Below are 26,425 nucleotides of genomic sequence, written 5' to 3'. Positions count from 1 at the left end.
AGTCGAGGTCCTCGTCTTCGAGGTTAACGGGCTCGCTCAGCTGATCCATTCGTCGGTTCATTGCTTTCATTTCTTGGACTACCGACTGGACCATGCTAACCAAAGCGTTCATCGTTGGCGTCTCGCCGGACTCGTTGGGGACGTCGCGAGATGCTCCTTCAAGTTCTGTCATGTTTCGAGTTCTAACCTCGTTAGAGCTACGTATTTGTGATGTAAGACCAACTACGTTGGTTCTTAAAGGTTCAAGTGATCTAACTACGTTAGATTCAGCTTTTTCCAGTTGTTTTCTTCTTATTTTTTAGAAATCGACTTGCTTGATGCAACGCACGTGTGCAATGACTTGACGCATGCGCTGTGCTATCTCATGGGCTCTCCATGCCTCCGGTCATGTGATAGAATTTCAGTTATTTTAGGTTCCTTGTGATATTAATCTTTCTTCAGATCAAAACGTTTATTTCCTGTTATCCAAACCAGATAGAAATCGCAATTGAAATATCTACAAAAGAACTAAACTAACATGCGATAAAGATTTGCGAATGTGAAGCATTTAATTTGAAGTCTTCAAATTTTACTGTGCTTTTTTACCTGCAGTGCACAACAAGAGGTCCACCAGTCGCCTGGTGCCTCGCATGAATCTTTTGTCTAAATCCAAGTAGAGCTGTGGAATGTTGTGGGACACCTTTGTCTGGCCAAGTGACGTAATGAAACTGCTGCACGGCCCTTTTTTCTGAGTCCTAAGTAAAAATTCGTTTTCATGTTGGGAATGTTGTTACAGAGGGAGCTCTCTTAGTTTAAAATACGCAGTAATTCTTTTTAAGTAGTTTACAGTAAAAAAATGCAAGACGTCGTATTCCAAATAACGTAATTTCATTTCGAACAGAGACAACCCACCTTTGTCACAATCAATGACCTGATGACGTAATCGGCAAATGTTTCAGTCTTGTGTAGGGTAACTGTGATAGCACCAAATTTGGAAGTATCGTCTGGCCAATACTGATCGCATTTGCCCTAAAGATATGATAGGAAAAAAAAAGGTTGATTCTATATATATCGTACAGCATGCTATACAAGTGGCCTGATCGCTGAGTGGCTTGCTGGCTGACATTATGATGCATGTTTTACAGACTACTCATAAAGTGTAGAAAATGAAAAACCACTGAAACTCTGGATTACGTTCAACATCAAACTAAAAACTTGCGCTACGTCTACCTTTCCCAGCTCAACCAGGTTTGTAAGCATCACAATGATGAAACTGTTTTCCTGCCAGACCATTCGCCAGAAATCAGCGATAGTTGTAGAAGTTGGACCTAAACAGCAGTAAGAATAATTGTAAAAGAGAGGCGAAACATAAGTTAATTTCATAGGAGCTTTTTGGCATTTAGCTACAAAAGAATGGGACAAGTCATTTTTTTGGGAGTATGGGAGTTTTCATCATTTATTGCTGCTTTATTCCCTGAGTACTTCTGCCCACAGAGTAGAACACTGAAACAACGCAAAATTCTGGTAAAAGGCCACAACAAAAAGCCCAACAAGTTGATGGAACCCTGTAATGACGAGTGATAAGCTTCGCCCCCTAAAAGTCTAGAAACTATCGTCTGAGTTTTCTAAAAGCTTTGTTCCTACAATGAACAAAAACGATGGGATCGACGACGCTTTTGTTAGTTCCAGGGGTGCCCCATTTGGAAAGGGTATACGATTAAATATATCGACAAAGAACCTGGTGAGAGTGACCCTCATCATCATGGGACATTTGCTAGCCCTCTGACTCTATGTTGCGTCAGATTTCCTACGAGCTGTTCAACAGCAATACGAGTTAGCGCGCGACAACTTACAGTGTATCCACGAGACACCTCAAGTAATATTTACCTTGTGTTGCGATGTAGGTCATGGTGACCTCATCGTAGGTCTGAGGAGAGATATTTGAAAAAGATAACAAAAATTCTCGATAATCAACTCAAATATCGATTGTTTATCTATTTATTTATTCATTATATCAAACAAGTAGGGTTCACTTGGTCGTTCTACTTTGTCTTGTCGTGTCATGTCGTATTGTGTCGTTGTGTTCACGTTGTCGTATGCTTTTTTGTTACTGACCGGAATGTAGCTTGCATTGATGTAGCTGGAGTTTTTGTCATCCTCTATTTCCTCCAACAAAACGCGAGAATGATCATCTGTGAACAAACACAATCGTTTGTTCAGTTTCTATTGAAGTTTTCAAAAGTTTTTTTTTATGGTGTGAGATGCAAAATCCTAAGAATGATGCGATTTGAACGTAAGGTTCAAAATTTGGATTAAAACATAATAATCTCTCAAGATTTAAGCTCACCACTTCCTAAATCACCAACTTTGAAGCGATTATTAATCCCAGTATAGTTCTGCGATTTATCAACAATGGGATTTGAAAAAAAAAATTCAGGCCTGATCGGGATTTGAACCCATGACCTCTGTGATATCAGTGCAATACTCTATCAACGGAGCTAACCATCCAGCTGAGAGGTGGTTATTAAGTTGGTTGGACTTCGTTGCCTCACAAGACAACTGATAGGGGAAGCACCAGTTACAGTCCCTGCACTAGAAGCTGACTTCTAGTTATCTAAACTTCTAGGTTTTACATAGCTACCGTTGCATAAAAATACTTCCAAAGTTGATGGAATGTACTCACATGAAACAATGTTTCCATAACGGTTCTTGCCTCTGTTACTCTTACCGATCTCCCAAGCAAACTGCATCCCACCTGGTAAATACTGGAAAAGGTATGACCTAAGTTGCAATACATGTGCTCTTATCAAAACCGATGAGATGTCATCACTTTTTTCGACCCTTGCAACGACATCCAAAAAATTGTTCTTACGCTTTTGCAAAAATGGATATAGATAATGTACTGAAGCATATATATGTCAAGTTGTCCATTAAGAAAATAAAAAACACGAAACAATTCGAGAAATATTGATAATTACTGTATCATACAATAATACGATAATACGAAAGAAAAGGAAAAAAAGTAAAAACTATAAGAGATAATTACCTTAAATTCCTCTCGCAACACAATGGCACCATTTTCTGATTTTTTTTTGAAGTATTTTGGAAACTCAGCCACAGGTATTGGTTTGGGTTTACCATCGTCAGCCTCACTGTAAATAGCTTCTTCTTCACTAACAGGCTGTTTCTCAGCACCTGTAGGGTAGAAAAATCGCTCCTAAGGAACTCCACAATTCCTTTGATCTTCTCTCTAGACACTCGACCGTGTTATTAATTCTCCTCCTTGGTAACAGATACGCTCCAACTGCTCCGTTTCGTTTGCTACACTCAACAAGAAACACCTACCACGACCTTGAGATACAGCTCAAGTAACGAACAAGCTACGAGAGTGTATTCCTTGAGTAACCTTTAAATCTGGAGTAGCTCCACTACCCCCACAAAGTTATTTTTAGACTCAGAGTATCTGCTGTCTGAGAATCATGTACCAAGGTAATTTAACTTTAAATATATAGTAACAACTTTCTTTTGATACAAGTCCTCAATCAACTAGTTGATTATTTTTTTATGTACTTAAAAACGATGACCAGTTACACGCAGTCCAATAGACCAGGTGAGGGTTGTTTTGAAAAGAACTGTTGTCGACTGCGATGAAGACCTTTAAACGACCTGGGAAAATTTCATCAGCACAATTAAGTGAGAAATTGTTTTTTTATTCAAGTGATGTAACTAAATCTGGTTCGTAATAGTTGATTGGTGCAATCACGACCGAGTTACACTATTTGAATCTTGCAGCAAATAGCGTCACGGCAAAATTGACTACACGATTAAAAATTGCTCCTGGTACAAACCACTTTCCTAGTTGAAATGATGCTGATCCAAATTTTGACTTTGAAGATATAACTTTGTTACACAGACAATACATAAGTCAGTCACAGTTTAAGTAAAAATTTAGCAAGGCATCCCAACAATCCTTTTTAGCATGAAAATAACGATTCGATCGTAGCTAATTGTACGAACGTTGACTTCAACCGTGAAAATTATTCAATGACCCTCTCCTAGAAACTAACATGTATATTATACTTTATCTACGAAAAATTACCATGAATTGTTCGACGAATGTCTCGTACATTTTGATAGACCAGATTTGATGTACTTGAGGTAGGGTCTTGAGAATCGTCTTTAATGTCATCTAGTTGAACAGATCTTTCCCCGGCACTTTTGGATCTTGACTGCCTTCTCCTAAAAAAAAGAACAAAATGTCGAATATTCGGCTGCAATACTTTTTTCTACGCTCAGTCACTAGGATTCAGTCTTAAAAAGAAACAAACCTCTGGTATAGGAACACAGCGACAACAACTGCTGGTATGAGGAGTAACAACAGGACTACTGGTACAGCAACAGCCGCAGCGTTAGAACCGCTGGACGTTTCCTTTTTCTCACCTTCTGCATAAGAAAAATGTAAAGAGCATTTAATAATTAAGCTCTTCTGGAATTGCTACTTGCAGTGCTCCAACCTTAAAGTTGTTTCAGAGCAGACAGTTGGCAGCCGAAAACCAGGTATTCGTCGTAAGAGAAAGAATTTTAGTCGACAGTGGCCGACAATTATTTTAAAGGCTCGCGTGACATCTCAAGACCAAAGCCCCTAGTATGGGACATTAAATTTTGTTAAAACATGAAAGCATTACAGCTTGCTACTTGACAGCCGAAAACATGTGGCGAATTCGTCGACTTTCGCTGAGAATTTCGTCGCCATGGCAACCAAAATGATTGCAGCTTGGAGTGCTGACTTGTACTACTAACTGTATCATTGTTTCCTCCTACTGTCAAAATAGAACTTCTTCATTAGTAATCGCTGTCAAACTTCTCCATTCTTAACCATCCTTGTTCTTTTTAGGCTCATTCGTACTTTTTATTGTGTTTGTTTGCCCTGGATATCAATTAACTTATGGTTTCCCTCGCATTCATTACAGTTTCTCAGGAACAAAACGGCAAAAAAAAAACACACAAAATATTGTGACGTAGCTCAATAAAGCTCAGTACTACGAGCAATTTAATTTAAAAAATCAGCGCCAAGTCCAGTTTCTAAACTTTATTGAACGAGACGAGAGAGTCTGTGACACACCGCAATTGTGTTATCAAAATCATTTTGTTGGCTCCGATGTGCGATGCAGCTTATTACCGTCACCAAATTTAGGTTGCTACGAAACTGATCACGAGTGAGACAAAATCTGGGGTAAACGGTGAACACTCGAAGTCGGTGTTTTGGATTGAGCACAGCTTGATGATCTAGATAATCTGAGGAGGAGAATCTCCAGGCCAGTTGTAATTAATACCCCCTTAAAAATATGAATTATTACAAATATGAATTATTTCATATAAAAACTTCACAATACCCCCTTAGGCATGAGGCTCTCGGAGCCAACATTCTTGCAAGTAAAGTACTGCTCCAGAAATCATTTTGCTCTCTGTTACTTTGTGGTACAATATGTAACTTCATTGCTTATTAAGTACAATATAGACAAACCCGTGGTAGTAGAGGTGATGGAAATTTTGGCAACTATGCTTGCGTATCCCTTTAATTCCCCCTGTGAAATATACAAAAACAAAAACAAAAAGAGCACGTGCTTTAAAATCAAAGAGGCCACTGAATCGAGAGCAAAGGAACTGCAAAGTTATTGTGTGGTTCGATTACATAACCTCCTAGTGTATGTGTTTACATACACTAGGAGGAAATGTGTTTACATACACCTTTCTCTGTATTTGCAGTGCAAATACAGATAGGCACTGTCTAGCAAGCTACTCTTAAAAATCGACTCGGAAAAAGGTCAATAAACCCAGTTGTAAAACTAATGGGAGCAAGATTGTGCTCTAGTGAGTTTAAAGTAGGCCTCCTCCAGGGTCAAATCTTTATAGAGAGGGATTACATATTTTTCCAGAAGAAAAGGCAGACCGTTTCTCCACGCTGATGGTCAGATGATTCTGGTTGTAAAAAAAGAGGATAATTTTTTAAGTAAGTAGTTTACATACCTTCACGGCTTTAGTTAGAGCTCTCTCATACACAATGTAGTTTTCTCCTTTCTCAAGTTCTTCATTCACAAATTCCTTAGTTTTATGACCATCGCCAACGGTAAATTTCTGAGGTTTGCTGAGTAATGGGTCATTTTCTATCTCAGCAGCAATGTAAAAATTCACGTTCTCTTCCTTAGCGTCACTGGCAGCTTTCAGTTTTGAATCATAATTGTCTGGAAGCTCTTGAACGCCATTAGCGGTTTTCAGAACAATAACCTGATAAGCACTGAAAGGTATAAAACAAAATGCCAGACTAATGGGTAACATCTCGAAAAGAGGCCATTAAGAGAGCATTTAGGGGCCACTGACCATTAACATCGAGAATCCGCCGACAGTTTCGTAATTCATTTAATATTTCCTAAAGGACCCTTTTAATGAACCTTTTTCAAGAATTGTAAAACATCTAACGCCTCTTAAATTTGATTTCCTAAGGGACACTTTTAATGAACCTTTTTCAAAAATTATTAAATATCTAACGCCTCTTAAGTTTAATTTCTGTCGCACGCACGAATCCAGCCTTCGTGGAGGGAGCGTGACCTCATTTATCGAGAAGCGGCAGGTAATCTTACCTTATATCTTAATGCAGGATCTATTCCACCAATGGTTCTTTAGAAAATCACATTCTTATTGATAATTACCTTACTGGACCATATTTTTGTTCAACAGGCCACAGATAAATATCCACAGCTGTCTGAGAAACCTCAACATCGGTTATATTATGTGGATGTGGGGCTTCAGGAGCTGGTAAGGAAAAAAAATAGCTTCTGAACCACAACAACACTCTTGTACAGAAAAGGGTTCCTTTTAAATGAGATAGTACAGCTGTATAATTACAGGTTCAGAAGGTGATTCATGACTCTACGCAGAATCTAATTAGTGAATTAATATAACTCAACTGTTCAAGAGGTTAACTTGATCAAATGGACGGTAAGACATTAATAATTCATTTTTGTTTGACAGAATTTCATGGCATTACCAATATTGATGGTCGCAATTTAAAGACTTTTCGGAAAATGTACATGTAACTAAATGTTCTCGTTAAAGCTATTTCTTTAAAGATATTGGGCACTATTCATTATCAACCTTCAGTTTTAATATTATTTTCTTTCACAAGCAGAAAAAAAATCACTTTCACCAATTCATTTCGAAAGCAGACGAACATCGAAAACAAGGTCCCTTTGTTCAAAGGGTAGATAAAGCTATCCAACGGATAAATCGCTATCGATATCCTACACTAGGAACCACATGATAACGTTAAACTGCCTTCAAGCAAGCGTGGGCAGATCTATCTAAAACAAAAAAATTGAAAAATTTTGATATCATCAGTTTTGATTAAAATGGAAAGGTAAGAGTGTCTTGGGTAAATGATCTATGGGGGTAAGTTTCTAAAGAATCTTTGGTGCTACGTCAGTGTGAGAGTATATCAAGGTAATTTCGTATTGTCAACTGAGATGATAACGTAAATTGGCCGCCGTTAAGAGTTTCAAAGCTGACGTTTCGAGCGTTGGCCCTTCATCAGAGCGAATGTTTTCTTAGATAGTTTCATAGATAACCTATTACAATGATTGGTTGGCCTCAAAGAATTTGGAAACTTACCCATCATATCTGTCATCTTTGAGACGACTTCGGAAGCGCTCTCGCCACAAACAGAGGTGCCATGAACTCTAAATTTATATGTGGTGCCTGGAATCAACCCTTCTACTTTCTGTGTTGTTGCCTTTATTGCTTCTATAGTCTGCTCATCTCTGAACGTTTTATTGTAGGACTTTGTTCCAGTGTACTTCACCTACACGATTAAGTACAAAAGGCTCCGATATCTAATTACTTCAAATTTAATGTTTCTGTAATTCAAGCCGAGTTATAGAATCTACGTTAATCTAATTTTAAAATCTCTGATAGGAAGTAAGCTTGGACAAATTAAATTATACAAAGTTTTTTTATAAAGCAATTTTGAATTTCGAGGAACAGTTAATATTCCGATAAAATAAATTAGTTTTGTGATTTTGACTTTTTGTTTTGATACAAATTATGCGATTTCAAGAATGGTCTTGGGATTGGATTTGAGTAAAGTCAATAGTTTCTAGCTGAAATGATGACTCTGTTCTCATTTTGGGTGACTTGCCTGGTTACTTTTGTGATATAAATTTAAATTGAGTCAAAATATATAAAAAGGACCTCCCTTTTGTAAACATATGACGTTGTGACTAAGATACGATTGGTCTGACTTGGAATCAAGCCATTCACAAGGGTTAAAGTTTCTTGAAAATCTAGCAAAGATAGGAGTTGTTTTTTTCTTTTCAAAAATAAATTTCCACTGAAACAAAATCTTGCTGATGAAACGTATTAAGAAATTCCCTTTGGTATCGTCATTACACATTTATTAGTATCAGCACTAAAAATATGAATATACATAAAACGTCTTACACAAACATAAGTTTGCAATTATAGTACTATAGGTACCATCTACATAGTACCTAAAGATAGTACCATAGGCACTATCTTATATATATTTTAATAATTTAATATTTCTTAGTTTTAAATTCTTAATCAGCAGAACCCCGTTAATAACAGTACTTTTGTATTGAAGGGTTATCCTGGATAAATATTTCAATTATTATTATTATTTCAAGACATGTCTAACAATGTACAGCATAAGTACTACTTATAATTACATGCGAAATAATTGCACCCAAAGGGAAGAAATAGGGTAATTTTAATCCAACTTACAGTATAGACAATTTTTTCCTTTTCATCATATTGTTTCCACGCCAGGGTAATCTGTTTTGTTCCAAAGTCTGTTATTTTAAATTCCCCTGGTGCTTCAGGTCCTATAGTGTTATGTTAGAGAACAAAAAAAGGTAAAGAAAGGCCTTGTATATTGAAAAAGTTATCGAGTCAGAATAACTTGGGGAAGAATCTTATCATATAATGAATGTTACAAGTTGTGCTTTTTTTTAAATTGTCAATAATCATAAAATAAAACAAAATTTTTTTTTAGTATTTTTTTTTTCACCAATCATGTCACAAACCAATATAGTTTTCATAATAATCTCATCAAACTCACTTGATGTTTCCAGTTCCAAAGGTTGGCCATAAGGTCCAGGCCCTTCTGCTGTGTAAGCTCGAACAGACACATTATATCTAGAACAAAGCTCTAAATCAGACAGGACAACAAATGTTACTGAGGTGTTGACAGAGGGGCTATAAATTACAGATCTTTTGCGCAAATTTCCTTTCTTCGAGAAGATGGCCTTGACTTCATACAAAATAACTTTTCCATAACTCTTTTCTCTTAATAGAGGTTCCCATGATATGTTAAAAGTCGTCTTGTTCACTTGAGCGGATGAAGGACGTTCTGGGCCAGCTCCGGGTGCTGAGGAAGAGAGTAAAAACCTCACGCTATCAGAAGACAATATTATTAGTTTTATAAAAAATGTTTGAGTATTCTATTCATAAAGGGGATATATTTTTACCACAATTTGGAGAAAAATACCAAGAATTTTCGATAAAGTAAAGAGGCAGTTGAACCTTTGTCACCTAAAATGCACCTGCAAGTCTACAATCTAAGATATTTTCTTATTATTAGTAATTAGTTGAACAATTAGGATCGCTTAAGTCTTCAGCTACAAAGAACAGGACATTTTGTTAATTGATTCACAGCAAATGGAAGTCACTTGTACTTATTTGCTCGTTTTCAACAAAACTTAAGTTTTTTCCTGACTTTTTTTATTATTTGATACATGTAAAGTAGTGTAGGTAAATCATCTTTAGATAATTTGTACTATAGGTGTTAATATCAATGAAGATATGTACAAAAATAATTTAGGTAATTGCCCTTTTTTTTCCCTACTTTTGTGCTTTCCCAACTAATAAATAGGAATCACCCAAGTAGTTTAGCGCTTAAGTTATTTTGGGCGACCAACTACTGTCTGTTTTTTGGAATTTACACAATGTATAAAAATTTATTTTAGTATGGTAAAATTAAAAAGAAGTCCTTTCAAATATATGAAGGTAAAGTTTACCATATTCCTTAGTAGTTACTGTTTTCGTGGCATTTTTTCCAGGTTTAATAGTCACAGCTCTGACATTAAACTGATAAGTCACTCCACCTAATACATCAACAGTGTGACTAAGGGCAGCTTTGCCTATTCCAGAAATCTCTCTTGGTGCAACTCCATCGTGACTGTAAATCAAAGTATAACTTTTGATAACTCCATTTCTTTCTGCAGGCTCTCTCCAGGTCAGGGTTATTCTTGGACCATGTGACTTGCTTGGTGACAGATCAGTATATGACAAGGAGGTAGGTGCATCAGGTGCTGGCAGAATAAAGGAAAATTGTTAACACTAATTAAGAGTGAACAAATCAACAATAACTGCATGCTGTTTCAAAAAAGATTACTTGGGATTCAAAAAAATATATATCATTCAAGAAATAGTTTGGGTATCATCTTCACACGTGTTTAAGTGTGAGATATATTATGAAGGATACAATTGATAACCTTACATAAAAGAAATCACCCTAAATAAGTAACATCACTTTTATGTTCAAATGTTGGTTAAAGCACTTCTGATTGGCACCATCTTCCATCGTTGTCTTGAAAACAGTGGAACTGTTCGGTCCATCACCAGCGGAAGTGAAGGCCAACACTTGAAATTCATATTTAGTGTATTTATCAAGCTCGGTAACTGTTTCTGATGTTTTTATATTGTTCAGTGTCAAGAAGGTTACTGAGTCTGAGCCTTTCTTTTTATAGAACAGTTTATATCCTTTGATGATTCCATGTCTGGAACCTTCTAGTGTTAAGCTGTAATATCAGTGTTGTAGCTGTATTTGTTTCTGTTCATTTGTTTTTCTGTTTTTGTTTGTTTGTTTAATATTAATGCCACTCAGGAACAAATGAAAGAAAAAAGGCAGACTCAAATCCAGAAATTATTCTAAATTTGCAACGGAGCTAAGGGTACACCATCTAGGTCTAAATCCAGAAGGAAGGCAACCAATAAAAACAGCCAACATAATTGCTAATATTCAATTGCATGCTTATAATTTCTTGAGTAAATAGTCATGATTTGATGGCCAATCAGAATGCTTACATTATGTTAGTTATCTTCAAATAATTACCTTACCACTCATGACTCACTGATATGACGGTGTGTTAAATCATAGTTATTAAAATCACATATTACATAATTATATATTCTCACTTTTCACACCAAATCAGAAAACTGTATGAGAAGTGCAAGTGTATCTGACCTTTAATTAAAAAGTCAAGACGTTTTAAGAAGATAAACCAAAAAGTTTCTCTAACCATCTTCTTTTGTTCTCTTAACAACAACAGAGCTGTTTACACCATCACCAGCAGAAGTAAAAGCCAACACTTGAAATTCATACTCTGTGTACTTATAAAGCTCATTGACATTTTTGTTTAAAATTGATTCACTGTTGATAAGAAGAATGGTGCCTGAGTCTGACGAGTCTTTCCTTTTGTAAAATAATTTGAATCCTTTAATTATTCCATTCCTGGAGTTTGCTGGTGGTAGTTGCCATGATGCTCTTGCACCAGTAGAGGAGGTTGGAGTGACATTGAAGTTAGATGGAGGTTGTGAAGGAGCTGCAATTAGGCAGTAGTGTTTTTAATTAGTTTTATTAGCTGTAAATTTTTTTGAAAACTTCTATCACATCTTAACTTGCCACATGAATATAAATGCTATCGTGTTTTGATGAATCAAAGTAACCAACTGATTCCAAACTATTCAATTGTTTAGCCCTCTCATCATGAGATTGGTATCCAATAAACCTGCAATGAAGATGCAAATTCAAGAACTATCTTTCACAGTTCTTTTCATTATCCCTGAACTGTTACATACCATCTTCCAGTGTTCTTTTCACTTTCGCTAAACTTTTTGGTCCATCACCATCAGAAGTGAAGGCCAAAACCTGAAATTCATATTCTGTGTACTTATCAAGCACTCTGACAGTTTTACTTAATATTGCTCCATCGCTGATTGGCAAGGTTGTTGCTGAGCCACTAGAACTTTTCTTTTTGTAAAACAATTTAAACCCTGCAATGTTTCCATGTCTGGCAAAGACTGGTGGTAACTGCCAGGAAGCTGTGATGCTGGTAGAAGAGCTTGCAGTCAACTGGAAGGCAGTGGGAGGTTGTGACGGAACTGTATCAACAACAAGAGATGTATGCTTGAATTCATATATGATAATTAATGTGAAGTTTAAAAAGAACATGTCATTAACGGCCACGGTAAACCTAATGGGTAGTCTATATTGATTAGGAGTTGTGCGAAGGATCATCTGAGGTGGTGACTTTGTTGACGCATTTACAATATTTTCTCCATGATGTTCGTTATGAGTTAGGCTTCACAACTTTGTTGATAGGCATTTCACAGCCATCTCCAACATTTACTTTTGATATTCGTCAATAACATCGCCCTCGTAATTGCAAATTGCCCAGTTCTGCCTTAATTGTCCTAATAATTACTTATTGTGACTTCATTTTGTATCTGAGGACCAAAAATGAGAACAAATAAATACCTTTAGACAAAAGTATTCCATAAGCCTCCACTCTCAAAATTTTGAACCTATTATACTTTGTTGGCAGAAAGCGGATAAACTTTGCACTTGCAAATTCCTTTAGACTGTTTTTCACTGTGTCAGTTTTTCCTGAATTTCCTGGAAAGGCCTGTTATACAAAAAGTGATATTGATGTATTTAATGGTTCGCTGTAATTTGGCAAATGAGATAAAGTGAAAATCTGCAATTTGCAAAATGAAAATCTGTAACTTGGAAAAAGAACACAACATGAGAATCTGTAATGTGTACAACTGAAATCTGTTATCTGTAGGTTAAGTCCCCATTGTCTGTATACATCCTAGGTTAAAAACTAAAGAGCTTGAGCTACTTCAGCAAGTCATTTGAAGATGACCAGGGATTGTGCCTTGAGGAATGCCACAGGTCAGATAATGAATGTCAGAGAGATCACAACCATTTCATTCTTCATCTTTAAATTGTGTGGTAATTTTTTTCAGTACGTGTGATTGAACAGTTAGAATTGGTCAGTGTTTGCTACATCTTTGTACAATCATACTGCTATGAAAACATATATTTAACTAATAGACTACATGCTTTTGGTTGTGTGTACTCCATTTTAATCCTTACATGTACATGTAATTGATTAGAAAACTTCACTATTAATTCTTGAAAGTAATGCCGATATGGTTTGCAAGCAACAGAAGTATATTGTGGGTAATGCGAGCATTGGTAAATATTGTTAATATTCTACGACATGTATAAGCAAATTTGTTATTGCTGTGAGTAGCTCTAGTTTTGTACCACAAGCATTAATTTTGGCTGTTATGAATACTTGCATACGAGAGCATGTCATACCAACCTTATCAGCCTTATTTTCGTTATAAGGGAAAAAAGTGGTACCATTCAAAGAAAATCTTAGTTTGTACTCTGTGGTCCATTCTTGAGCTGGCGATTGAGTTGGTGGATTTCCTTGAGTAGCTACAGCACAGATAACATACTCATAGAGAAGGTCAATTTGTAGGTAGTCATCACGACCATTAGTCTCAGGTGCCCATGCCCTTGTTCCATTAAGACGACCATATTTAGCCTTATATGTGGAACTATATATTGAAGTGGCTGAGAAGCTGTCATCTGGAATTCTACCACCACTGGCCAAACCAATTGGCTGTGAATCACATGCTACAAGGTAACAATTAAAAGATTACCTTTCTATCTATGCATATTTCATGTATGTTTTTCAATATAATTCATTGTAGACACTTCTAAACAATCTGTAAGATATTAAAACAGAAATACAGAAAAAGAGTGATGGTAAAATACGAGAAAATGAAGCCTTGACTGTTTGCAAAATAACCAAATGAATGCTGCGATCTGTCAGGAAATACACAGTAAATGCGATCTAAGTGTTGTGTTGGACATGAAGACTGCGCGGGTGCCTTGTTGTTGTGGGTAACGGCCAAGAGGCTCTGATACACCTTTTACATAGGGTAAAACCGATGTGGACTTGAACTGCCTCACAGGCCTTCTACTTGGGGAGGAGTTTGGGAAACCTGTGCTTATCAGAACAATAGAGATAAAGATCCCCTAATCACACTAGAACACCATGATACAAATGGTAAAGCAAGAGCAGTCGACTCCATCGCCTAATGAAGACTAGCAGTAAGCAGTCGGAATGTCACAATCTACATCTCAAGTGACTACATCGTGATACAAACGATTATACGGTTTCTTATTAATTGAAATGATAAATAAACTGAATCCTACAGCATTTGAATACCAAATATTGCCTCAACGTAGTTGGTATTAATCCCAATAATTTGAGTTTCACATTACAAAAATTACAACTGATCTAATGTACATATCAATCGAATAGAGACTTTTCAAAAAGTTTAAAACAGAATTTGGGCACCAAAAATGAATTCAATTTTAGCATTTTCTATCAGCTATTCCCTTTCTTTGGCGAAAAAGAGACAATAAATCGTTAAGCATGCAACTTAAAAGTTATCATGAGAGGTTTGATGTTTTTGATGACTGTATAAACTGTATCATTAGACTATAATTTATATACAATGCTGTTTGTATCATTTTAGCCACTAACTGAATCGGGAAAGCTTATTTTTTAGCATTAAAAGAACATATCTACGAATGTATCAGGTTTAAAACCCTTCTTTAAAGATTAAGAGAGTATCTAAGAACGTCCATTAAAGTAGCAGATCATAGCAATCATGAAACATTAAATTTCAAACTCACTTGGCTTTTGTTTCACCCCAAACACTTCTATTCTCATACACACCCCACCCTGGTGAGTTTGTGGTCGGATTCGTAGATATCTAGTCAACACTCCATACAAAACATGCTTTACTTCTGAATTTTTGTCATCATTTCCTATCAGAATCTTAAAAGAAACAAAACAAATAGTCACACCTCATAATCCCCCATTTTCTCAGTTTGTATTTCTTGCAAACTGAGAAAAAAGCAGGGATAATGATATTCACACAGCTTATAACAAATGAGTTTCTATCATCATTTCCTTCTTAACCCTTTACACCCTAACATCAGTAGACACATTCCCCAAACAATTCTCTTTACATTTCCTAAGGTACGACATGACAAAGAGCTTGTGATCAGTTCCGTTATTTGTGTGACCTTAGTGTTTAATTCAGGGGTGATACTGTAACCAGAAACAAGATGCTAGTACTCTTTAGGGCCAAGAGTCAAACCTTGAAAATTGTTTGATAGGGGTGAAAATGAAAATTCTTTTCTATTCTTCCCATTTTCAACAAGTAGATGATTGAGGGCTAGCAATACTCTTTTTCATTCAAAATAATGGCATTTGGTTTGCCATATATGAAAAAAAGTCTTACACAGCAGTGTAAAAAAAAATTCTTAGTGCTCCTCGGCAGCAATCTCACAGCTCTGAAAAATCATTTGCTGAAGGCTTAGCTGAAGACACTGTATTTGCTTAGCCCACAGAGGATACTACGCATTTTCAATTTAAGTGCAATTACTCATTTAAATAATATCAGTGAATTCATTTTCTTCTCCGACATTCCTTTTTAAAGAAGAAGAAATCCAATGATGGACATACTGATAATTTGAGCATCATAGGTGGTAATGACGGAAATGTACGATTTCATCTTTAACCAACATAGTCAACCGCTACTTAATTGATTTGAGAATTTGAGCGCCGAATCTAAAGGTCTAATGTTCGATTCTTCATGAGGACGCAGATTTGTTAGCTTTGTCCTACGCTTGTGAGAAGACAAAAAATATCTTTCTCACTTTCTTCACATAGCTAAAATGTTACCATCTTTCTTTACAATAAAATTAATTAAATAAATATTGAAATTTTGAAACCATGGACAGCTCTTAACAAAAATGGTCAGACTCTTCAGAATTAGGGCGTGAAAGCTATGTTTTTTTCATCAATATCAGTATTTCTGTTGGTATCACAACCTGTATCACACATTTATATTCAATAATTTTTAGGGGCAAGAACTGGTCACTGCCTCCTGCATGCTTGTAAGGATTTTATATAGATGTAAAAATCAATGCATGTTAAATCTTAGTTGTTTTGGAAATAATGCTCTGAGTATTATGCTCTGCTTACCTTGACTTGTCCACCTAATTCCTTATAGTCTGTCCAAGCTATCCCATTGGTGGATAATTGTAGTGTGTAGGTCTTCACCCACTGATCTGCTCTAGAATTTCCTTGAGTAGACAGAGCACAGATGATATGAAGTTTCTGTAGATCAATTTGTAGATATGGGTTAGTGTCACTCGCTCCTGCACACCATGATGATCCTGATGTGTAGTTCAGTCGACCGTTCTTGGCTGGTGTGCTAGAAGACGAAGCATTTATTCCACTGTCTGGAATTCTTCCATCTTCCATCCCCAGGCTAAACTCAACACAACCTAAACATTGAAAAAAGATTTAAAGCATTACAACTGACAGGGACAAATGATCTGTAATGAACACTAGACAGGTTTAAGAGGGTAGAGCTCTCAACATGAGCATTTCATAATTTTGTCTCTGCAACCCTCTTAAACTTAAGGTAAACGAAATTTTAAAAAGTGTGTGGGTCAAAAAGTCACAATGGCACAATATATGTATTTCTGAGATCCCAAGAGTTTAGTAGCAAACCTTTGTTAGCATTCCTAGGGTCCTCTGTAATGCTTGGTTTCAGGTTTTTTTCAGCCCTACTTATTCAGTTGTTTTCAACCATTCAATTTTTTTGTATTTATCCCCTTTTGTTCCTCAGACCTTTTGTACAGTTTGCCTTAAGGTACGTATTATGGAGAACCTTCATTAAGTATCCATGCCTTTGTAGTGTTGTCGCGATCATCTCTAAATGTTACCAAACAGTTTTCAAGTACAATAATGTACTTGTCTGCAAGAGGTTATCAGCATTACTAATATCATATCACTAAATTGTGGTCTTCAAACAAGGGTGCCCTGGTACCATGGAGAGTTCGGGGCCATACTTTGCCCCAGGCCTACGTGTCCTACATGTAGTCTTATGGTCAGCTAAGAAAGACCCTGGCCTAGAATGGCTGTTTTCTGGGGATTTGACCGCTATGAGAGCAATATTTCATCTGAGGCCTGCTTGGACACAGTGGTAGTCCCTAGATATCCCCTACACTTGTCTTCCATTATTTTAAGCAAAGCAGCCATTTCACTCAGCCCTTATTAGGTATTCTGAATTGGCCATACAGAGAAAATGTACTTTCGATTTCATCACACACCAAATACACAGCTTTTAAAATATCACTTTTGGTCGGTTTTCATTTTCCTTCAAGTGCGTAAGATGTTAAAAAAGGGATAACATTTATATAAAAGCAAAGTGTTCTAACTTCTCAAGGTCTAAAAACATTTCAGCTTTTGAATCTGTTTGCCCAACACGTGTACTACAGCACCACGCATATTACAAACCACAAAATAGCTACCTTGGTTGATGCAAATGTACTTATGTAAACTGGAAAAGTTCAAATCAAACAATAACATATTAAAGTTCTGTTAGAATATGCTTTCTCATCTAAGAATCAGCTCATAAGTTTTTTTGCTGTTGCTAAACCATGCAGACTCAGTTAAAAAAGGCTTGAACATTGTTTTAAAATTCTTACCATCTTTCGTGGTTCTAACAAACACTACAGGAGAACTCCTTGGTCCATCACCAGCTGAAGTAGAGGCCAACACTTCAAATTCATATTCTGTGTAAACATCAAGCCCAGTGACATCTTTACTTAATGCTGCTCCATTGTTAATGGTCACGGTGGTTGCTGCTCCAGCAGAGCCTCTCTTTTTGTAAAACAATTTGAATCCTATAATTATTCCATTTCTGGAGTCTGCTGGTGGTAACTGCCAGGATGCTGTAATAATTGTAGAAGTAATGGCAGTCACTCTGAAGCTGCTTGGGGCTTTTGATGGAGCTGCAATTGGAAAAATGTAGAACTTAATGCCAATAACTGGTCCTGTTAGATGTTGCTACCAAACAAAGAAACCTCTATCTATTTGTGTCGCTTGATAGCTCAGATGGTAGTAGTGCCCATCTGGCATCTGAAAGGTACGGGTTCAAATCCCATCAAAGCCTGAATTTTTTCTGGTTTCTTTTCTGAAATTGTTTACAAATGTAGTCCACATGGGAGGATCTTTTCTCTCCTTGCAGGTCTAACAAAATTTATTTCATCAAAAATTGTGATAATCTTTTATCTTTCACTTTCACCTATCACATACCGGCTTCCTTTGTTCGTTCCACCTCAACAGGGCTCTTTGGTCCATCACCATCAGAGGTAGAAGCCAACACTTGAAATTCATATTGTGTGAACTTATCAAGCCCAGTGACAGTTCTATTTAATATTGATCCACTGCTTATAGTCAAATTTGTTGCTGATGCACCAGAACCTTTCTTTTTGTAGAACAGTTTAAATCCTGTAATGGTTCTTCCATGTCTGGCAAAGACTGGTGGTAACTGCCAGGAAGCTGTGATGCTGGTAGAGGAGCTTGCAGTCAGCTTGAAGGCAGTAGGAGGTTGTGATGGAACTAAAATAAATATTGCCAGATGCATGCTTTACTCCTTAACTGATTTTTAATGTGAAGTTAAGAAAGGAAAAATACTCAATCACCATAGTGAACTTAGATAACATTTAGAAATTTGTCCGAGCAGTGACTCAGGGATCATCAGTGTAGGGACTGTATGTATACAACAGATGTTCATTATTCAGGTGCAAAGATCCTCTATAAAATATTAGATTAGCATTTTGTTACCACGATAACCCTTTGCCTTCTAGAATCCACAATTATACCAACACATTATACCACACCTGGTATAAATCATGATCAAAGCTCAACTTTGTTCAGTGTAACAAAAAATGAATAATAAATAGTAGCATTCCAGAAGAGGGAATGTAACATTTCATATCAAACTGAACAAAAAAAAAAGGATGTGGTGGTCAAATTTTGGTCAGCTCTAAAATTCTCATGCTATCAAGGCTTAGTGATCATTGGAGAGTATTTAACTAGTTAGCTCTATTAACTTACATGTACCTGCCCTTGTCTTGTTCAAATAATGAGTTATTGTGATGTCATTTTTGTCTCAGAGGGAGACAAATATATGAGCAAGAAAGTACTTTTAGTAAGAACTATTCCATAAACTTCCACCCTCAGAACCTTTCAGCTGTTATATGGTCAGTAAATACTGGATGATATTTAACTCTAATATAGCTCTGTAATATTTCAAAATTTTCCTTACTGTGGATAAGTGGTTATTGCATCTTTATTGTCATCACAGCATGCAGGAGGCAAACAAGAGAGCAAAGAAATACCTTTACTTAAAAGTATCCCATAAACTTCCACTCTCAGACCTTTATATCCACTATATGCTGTAGGTTGAAAGCGGATAAACTTTGCACTTGCAAATTCCTCTAGACTGTTTGTTATGATGCTATTTCTATCTTTGTTTCCAGGAAAGACCTGTAGTTTGTGGCACAAAATGTGACATTTAAATGTTAATTATTGAATCAAAATTGCTTTAAGTAATCTACTGCAGCATTACCTTCTGTAATAAAGTATTAGTTATTCCCTACATATAGACGCAGGATTGAAAACAATTGTTGTTTGAAAATTTGTTATTAGTAATGGTAATCACATGATTTCCTGTGCAATTTGGAAGAAACAAGCATGAGTAAATTTTTTCAAAGACTTACAAAATTGTGCAAATAGGGCGAGTGCAATTTTTCAAATTGCACGAGAAAAATAATTTAATTATGTATTAGTAATATATACGAAAAAATACGACATAGCTAATCATAATTATGCAGAAGCAAAGCGTGTGCATCAAGTGCAAAAATAATTTATTTCAAACATTGCTAGTTATATTGTGTGTTCGGTCAAAACAACCCTGTACAATCAAAACAATAATATACAATGATATTTTTGCATCTTTGAGGCGCAAAAAAGTTCATAGTCCGGCTAAAAAGTTCAAGGAGTGGTTCAGTCTGGTTTGCATTGAATAACCTGAAAACTGTATTTATCTTATTGAATTGATCTGCCAAAAGCACTTCATGGCCTAAGAAAGACCTACACCCTCTGTGTTTATAGCTGCATCTAAACCCACCTTTTCAGTACTGTTTTCCCGATAGGTGATAAAATTTGCATCATCAAGGGATAATGTTAACTTGTATTTTGTTGTCCACTCATTGGCCCTTGGATTTCCCTGTGTAGCTACAGCACAGATGACATACTCAAACAGCAGGTCAATTTGAAGGTAATCATTAGCATTATTGTTGCCACGAGGTGCCCATGACTTTACCCCATTTAAGCGGCCATATTTTGCTGTATAAACTGAATTATAGTTTGACGAGGCAAAGAAGCTGCTGTCTGGAATGGTACCAGTCCTGGCTACACCAATGGCCTGGGTATTACACACTGCAAAATAATGATCCATAATTAAACGTGAAAAATCATTTTCAAATTCATTTAATGGACAATCTTTTCATCATTAACTTCTAGCATCTTAACCCTTTAACTCCCAAGATCTGATTGCTTATCCTCCCCTCTAGCTCCCACACATTTCCTTGTAAATTGGTTATGAGAATTTGTTGGTCAATCAAGATAATATCTTGTACCCGATAAGTTTGAGTATTCTCATCACCTATCTGCTATATGTTATATGTTAATCACTACTGGGAGTTAAAGGGTCAAGTCTTTGTTTGAGTAATTTGTATTTCAATATTTTTCAAAACTAAATGGTATTATGTTGTTGTTGCTTACTTTTTTAATGGATGAGAGAATTCAAAGTAATTCGTATCTTTAAAACTCATTAGTCAGAATAACAAGTATTACAAAAATGGCCCAGCTAATAGGTTAAGGATTAATTAGGCTGGAATCGTCCTTTATAGACAAGGGGACAATCTATAAGGTTGATGTACTAGGTACTTTTTAGATACTGAATATAACCCAGTGCAAAATTACATATAAAGTGAACAATTACTAGGTTTCAAACTCACTTGGCTTTTGTGTTACTCCAAACAATTCTGTTCTCATACACACCCCACCCTGGTGAGTTTGAGGCAAAAATCTGAGATATTTTGTTAAGACTCCATAAACAGCATGTTTGACCTGTGAGTTTCGGTCGTGATTTCCATCTAGAACCTTTAAAAGAAAAAGGAGACAAATCCTTATATCTCCTCAAAAAATGTTTTCTTGAAGTAAAAAGGTCGATTCTCTGATTAAGTCTTCAACATTATTGTATATTTAGAAATACTCACAGTTACAAGTGAGTGCAAGAAAATAGTTCTCTGAACAATGATGTCTTGAAGTATACACAATATGTATGTCTCATACAGGTACCTTAACTTGTCCACCTTCCTTGTAGTCTGTCCAAGTTGTTCCATCGATGGAAAGTTGTAGTGTGTAATTCTTCACCCACTGATCTACTTGAGAATTCCCTTGAGTGGAAACAGCACAGACGATATGAAGTGTCTGTAGATCAATCTGTAGATATGGGTTGGTGTCACTTGTTCCTGCACACCATGACGATCCTGATGAGTAGTTTAGTCGACCATTTTTTGCTGGTGTGCTGGCACTTTCTACCGAAGAAGCTTTTATATTATTATCTGGAATTGTTCCACTTCCCATTCCAAGGTCAAAATCAACACAAGCCCCTATAGAAAAAGAATTTACATTCGCACTTTAACATATTCATAATAATTATTGTAACATGTATAATAGGTTGAATGGTTAAGGAGGTGGAAGCCTTGATTTTCTCTATTGGGTACCTCTAATAAAAGGTCCATGTCACAGATGGTTAACAACTATTCACCAAAGTGACAGTGGCTAATGATGCATATTTACTGAGCCGCAAACAAGGAAGAAAAACAAACTTGTTTTATAGAGTCTGGTGAGAGTGACGTTAAAAAGTGATCTCAAATGCTGCCCAATGTACAATACAATAATTAATGGAGGGACTACTAATGATAAACCTCCATCTGGCTTGTTGGTATGTCAGCTACTAATGTCCTTGGCTGAGGATTTCTACTCACAATTTTTCATTTGCCTTCCCAGCTTTACCCCTTTGCCACATTTTCATTTTTTGGACAATATCTCAGCTACAGACATACCAACTGCCTAAAGAGATTTATTCACTAAATAACTTGACATAGGGAAACAGGATTTTTAACTCTTCCTTGGAGGAAAGAGAAGTTGGCTTTTTAGGTAAATGTAGAATTTCTGAGGTGCACAGCAGGAATGTACATGATTGAAATGCAATGGCTGAGTTGACTGATTTATGCTGGAATTCACATAATCTATGATATAATCCATGATTTATTATGCACACAGTTCCTTGATGAAAGAAACAATGGCAAAACATTAGCTTATCTTTGAAACTATCTCTGTCTTAGAATATTGCTGAGTTAAACTGAAATCGTTCCATTAAACTTTATACCTATAACATCAATGAGCACATAATATAGGGAGCACAATTTCCAAGAGTCTTGATAAAAAATTGATAAAAAGTTTACAAAATAAACATGATGGTTTCAGACTCTCTCTTTATTTGCTGAATAATGTAAAATTTAAATTGCCTTTTGTGAATAACTCTTTCCTTCCTAACTGAGCTGGTCAGAAAAGCATGAAGGGGTCAACATTCCCATTCATTTTCATGCAAAAAAAAAGCAAAACCCGGGAGAGCTTTCTTATCTTCTCTGTATTGATGCTGTCTGCATTGGTGATTGAGTTGCGATGATATGCAGAAGTCTTAGACTTCAGTTCTCAAAACTGAAAGATATATCCCACAATATCCGCTGAATGTAGAATTCAAAATTAAAATAAACCTTTCAAGTAGATTTGGTATGATGCAGCTGCTCAACTGAAGCCAGGGGAAGAAATACAATGAGAAATATTACACGGAAATGAAGCTCAGGATTAAGCTCGCCATGTTTTGATTGAGTGTGTCACAGTATGTGGTCACAATTGTTTTGCTTGACCAGCCTTATGTAACAGAAAGCTCATCCCACAGAACATGTCTGTTTCCTCACAACTCAAGCTTGTATTTTCATAATTTGTAGCATTATCACTAATACATGTAAATCTGGAGCTTTCGATCAGTTTGTGCTTAATTATAAATGATACATTTAGTTCCTTGTAGTATTTTTATAGTTGTCACACAAATGTGTGTAGGTTTGTCCATCAGTTTGAATTTTCAGATGTTATCTACAATGAAAACATTTCTGTCCAAAGCTCTATATTTTATCACCACAATCGCATGTCATTAACTACAAGGAAAACTGGGCAAAAGGCGGCCATAAGCATGACTCGCAGGGGCAAAAGCAAACAGCCTTGCTCTCCTGCATGGCATGCATGCATGTAAATCGCGCCCCTTGCTTGCTTGAGAAATGCAAATAAATAACGATTGATTCATTGCGATTTAAAGCCATAAACTAAACGAAACTGAAATTTTTTTGTTTCCTCTCCTAAAGCTTGAATGTAAGCATAAAGTATTGACTTTTGTATGCAAGATTGGAAAAGACACCTTACTGAGGCAGACTGGAATCAGTCAATGCCTAAAGCATGCGTAGAAGTTTAGTTAATGATGGTGGCATTAAATCATTATGTTTGAAGACAAAATCTCAGTTGAATGACTTTTATTTGTATTACAATAAAACTTACCCTCAGCATGATTATCTACTAGGTTGTTCCATTAGCTTCAAAAGCCTAATTTGTCATGGACGAGAAGGAATTTTTAGGCAGAAAGAGTCGTGGCGTCTCTTTACCCCCAGGGACTGTTTGAACTGAATGTTCACAAGTTGCCTGAACGTGTATTAGCTTTTAGTAAATGAAGCAAGTCAACCCAAATTTATTCAATTGTTTGGTCACATTCCCAAACATGCTTTGGAAAGGATCATTTTTAAAGAGAGCTTAGCATCTATCTAAAACAATACTCTTATCTCTTTGATATTGATGCTGGCCATATTAGTGATTAAGTTGCGATGGTACGCGGAAGTCTTAAGCTTCAACTGTCAAAACTAAAAATTCAAATGAAAATAAACCATTTGAGTAGATTTGATATGATATGGTGCTCACCTGAAGCAAGAGAAAGAAATACAACGAGAACAGCTACAAGGAAACAAAGCTCGAGATTAAACTGCGCCATGTTTCGATTGAGTGTGTCACGGTATGCGGTCACGCAAGATGTCTTTGTTTTCTCACTATTCAAGTGAAGGGGCAAGGATTCATTTGAATAACACACATTCACTCTGTGTTCAATTTAACTACTCTTTAATAAGAATGTGAAGAAGAAGTAAATTCCTAAGGAACAGAAAAGTGACTTTTACAAAAAAGTACTAACATATAAGACGGGAAGGATAAATGCAAAGATTCCACTAGACCAAAACACGAAATGCTGAAGGAATACACAAGACACAAAACACTTGTAGGAAAAGGGTTTATATCGACGCAAAATAAGCGTGAAAAATGATATACAAAGGGCGGCATAATTTACATAAAGTGTGAAAATAATAGTGTAGAGATGATACCTGGAAAAACGAAAAGAATACGTGTAAATTAATGGTGCGGAAATATGACCCATTAATGAGAAATAGAAATCAAAGTGCTCTGTGAGCAAACTCGTGAATTGACAGATGACTTACATGATTTTTGGATTATATTTAATGTTATCTGGTTTAGGGAATTTTGTGGTTGATTGTCATATTTAGAATACGAGCAGTAGTTCAGTGTTTGCTAATGTAGCAAAGAAACAAAGTAACGTTGGGATGAGAAGGCATTACAATTGAAATGATCATGCTATTACATTTGACAAGGGTGGATGATGTCATATGTTTTAAACAATAATTTTTAATTCTGGTTCAAAAGAAAAGGTAGGAAGTAAATGTGGGTGGAAAGTGAAATTTACTGTCTATCATTGAAAATAATGGAAAATCAAGGAAATACTGTCTTAATGAAAACATCAATGTTTCCCTCTTTATCAAATTAGACAAACGGGAACGACTTTTGAGTGATATAACTAAGCCCAGACTACCACCGTCATTTTGGACTTCCGCCTGGGTAGACTTTTGTCACGTGCTAGGCAACGTATGATCAAGACCAAGATAGAATTTCATTTTAGGCCTATTTATCAATTTTGAGGTGTATAACTTTCGCATTTTAGTACGTAATATTTATTTTGAATCTTCAAATTGCCTTGAAACTTAAAATAAAATTGTACTTTAAAAATTCACTGAAAATCGGTAGCCAAAATTATTTTTTTAGATGTTATTTTATTTTCGTGTTAACTTGTAATTTCGTCAGTCCCCAGCACCTTTTGTTGCTTCACACAGGAAAAAACACGATACGAAATGTAATGATCGATTTTGTCCCCAACTCACGCCATAACAGAAAACGCTTTTGAACACCTGTAAACTCCGAGCGCTTCTGAGTAAGTGATATTTTTAATGAATCTTCGGATTGTTTTCAAGTTCAAGGATTGTAAATTACAATTTTATGGAAAAAAGGAAGGTTGGTCTCTTATTTCAGTGTGAATCCTTGCACGCCTGCCAGTCGCTGGCGCCGCTTGTTAAAACGAAAACGAGATTAAATTGATACATTATGAAGACTTACCTGTTATGTTCTGTAGGTTACGAAGAACGAACCATGAAAGACTCTTACTTCAAAACAAACGACGCCAGTATATTCGCCAGGCTACATTCTGAACCACTTACGCCGAAGATCTTAGGTGTGGATCTTTGCCTTTTTCCATATAATCCTTAAAAAATCTTGGCGTACATTTAGCAAACCTTCGCCGTGACCTTTGAGTGGAATGCACCTTGCTATATTCGGCGGGCCGGGTGGTTCATTTACGCCAACAGAATACATTATGAATACAAAACTGTCGAACGTCGATACATCCAAGAAGAACCAAGAATAAAAGCTACGGCCAAAGAAAAAAGCCATTTCTCGAGGAAGTCCATTCACTTCCAGTTCAAACACGACTTAGGCACGACTTCGGCACTCGCACGATTTGAGCCCGCGATAGTCAGTTTTTTTAAAATTTTTTTTATTTTCCCACTGGTCAGCGACTTAACAAAGAAAAACGTTCACAGGAATCAACTAAGCGCTTTTTTTCCCCCGCACACCTCCTATACTCATAAATGCTACGTATTCACTCGTAAAAATGAACATGGACTAGAGATTTATGTGTACAGACGATATTGCTACAAATTCTACAAAGACGAGCTTGGTCTTGTGGCGAATGTGTAATTATTTTTATGTATGTGATACATTTAGTTCCTTACAGTATTTATAGTTGTTACAGAACTTGCGTGTTCGTTTGTTCGGGAGTT

The 26,425-nt window shown here is 36.2% G+C and overlaps 2 protein-coding genes across 4 annotated transcripts in view; both read right to left on the bottom strand.

The window, feature by feature from the left end:
* Window positions 1-316, bottom strand: part of LOC149037085 (uncharacterized) — a 3,018-nt gene extending 2,702 nt beyond the window's left edge. Inside the window, exon 1 of the mRNA XM_089186930.1 lies at window positions 1-316. This exon is cut by the window's left edge and continues 892 nt beyond it. Within this exon, the coding sequence (XP_089043056.1) occupies window positions 1-172 (172 nt within the window). The 5' untranslated portion in view covers window positions 173-316.
* Window positions 1-26,100, bottom strand: part of LOC149037084 (receptor-type tyrosine-protein phosphatase S-like) — a 38,014-nt gene extending 11,914 nt beyond the window's left edge. The window contains exons 1-29 of one of the 3 annotated variants that reach the window (XM_089186884.1): window positions 25,704-26,100; window positions 21,438-21,751; window positions 21,095-21,239; window positions 20,203-20,513; window positions 19,412-19,559; window positions 18,324-18,629; window positions 17,714-18,019; window positions 16,200-16,504; window positions 14,840-14,984; window positions 13,449-13,768; window positions 12,593-12,740; window positions 11,914-12,216; window positions 11,355-11,657; window positions 10,071-10,364; window positions 9,113-9,421; window positions 8,776-8,876; window positions 7,645-7,834; window positions 6,687-6,789; window positions 6,007-6,274; window positions 5,504-5,564; window positions 4,308-4,422; window positions 4,079-4,218; window positions 3,026-3,174; window positions 2,663-2,744; window positions 2,095-2,171; window positions 1,867-1,906; window positions 1,210-1,307; window positions 892-1,008; window positions 586-734 (exon numbers count right to left, since the gene is read on the bottom strand). In XM_089186884.1, the coding sequence (XP_089043010.1) occupies window positions 586-734; window positions 892-1,008; window positions 1,210-1,307; window positions 1,867-1,906; window positions 2,095-2,171; window positions 2,663-2,744; window positions 3,026-3,174; window positions 4,079-4,218; window positions 4,308-4,422; window positions 5,504-5,564; window positions 6,007-6,274; window positions 6,687-6,789; window positions 7,645-7,834; window positions 8,776-8,876; window positions 9,113-9,421; window positions 10,071-10,364; window positions 11,355-11,657; window positions 11,914-12,216; window positions 12,593-12,740; window positions 13,449-13,768; window positions 14,840-14,984; window positions 16,200-16,504; window positions 17,714-18,019; window positions 18,324-18,629; window positions 19,412-19,559; window positions 20,203-20,513; window positions 21,095-21,239; window positions 21,438-21,725 (5,321 nt within the window). In that variant the 5' untranslated portion in view covers window positions 21,726-21,751; window positions 25,704-26,100. Of the gene's footprint in view, window positions 1-585; window positions 735-891; window positions 1,009-1,209; window positions 1,308-1,866; window positions 1,907-2,094; window positions 2,172-2,662; window positions 2,745-3,025; window positions 3,175-4,078; window positions 4,219-4,307; window positions 4,423-5,503; window positions 5,565-6,006; window positions 6,275-6,686; window positions 6,790-7,644; window positions 7,835-8,775; window positions 8,877-9,112; window positions 9,422-10,070; window positions 10,365-11,354; window positions 11,658-11,913; window positions 12,217-12,592; window positions 12,741-13,448; window positions 13,769-14,839; window positions 14,985-16,199; window positions 16,505-17,713; window positions 18,020-18,323; window positions 18,630-19,411; window positions 19,560-20,202; window positions 20,514-21,094; window positions 21,240-21,437; window positions 21,752-24,170; window positions 24,270-25,703 lie in introns of those variants that run through there. The other 2 variants (XM_089186885.1, XM_089186883.1) reach the window with 2 other exon arrangements.
* Window positions 26,101-26,425: the final 325 nt, after the last annotated feature.

The sequence above is a fragment of the Pocillopora damicornis genome, chromosome 11 (assembly GCF_964200805.1).
Source record: "Pocillopora damicornis chromosome 11, jaPocDami1.2, whole genome shotgun sequence".
Lineage (NCBI taxonomy): Eukaryota > Metazoa > Cnidaria > Anthozoa > Scleractinia > Pocilloporidae > Pocillopora > Pocillopora damicornis.
The sequence above is the reverse complement of the archived record's forward strand: the minus strand, read 5'-3'. Positions and strand labels throughout refer to the sequence as shown.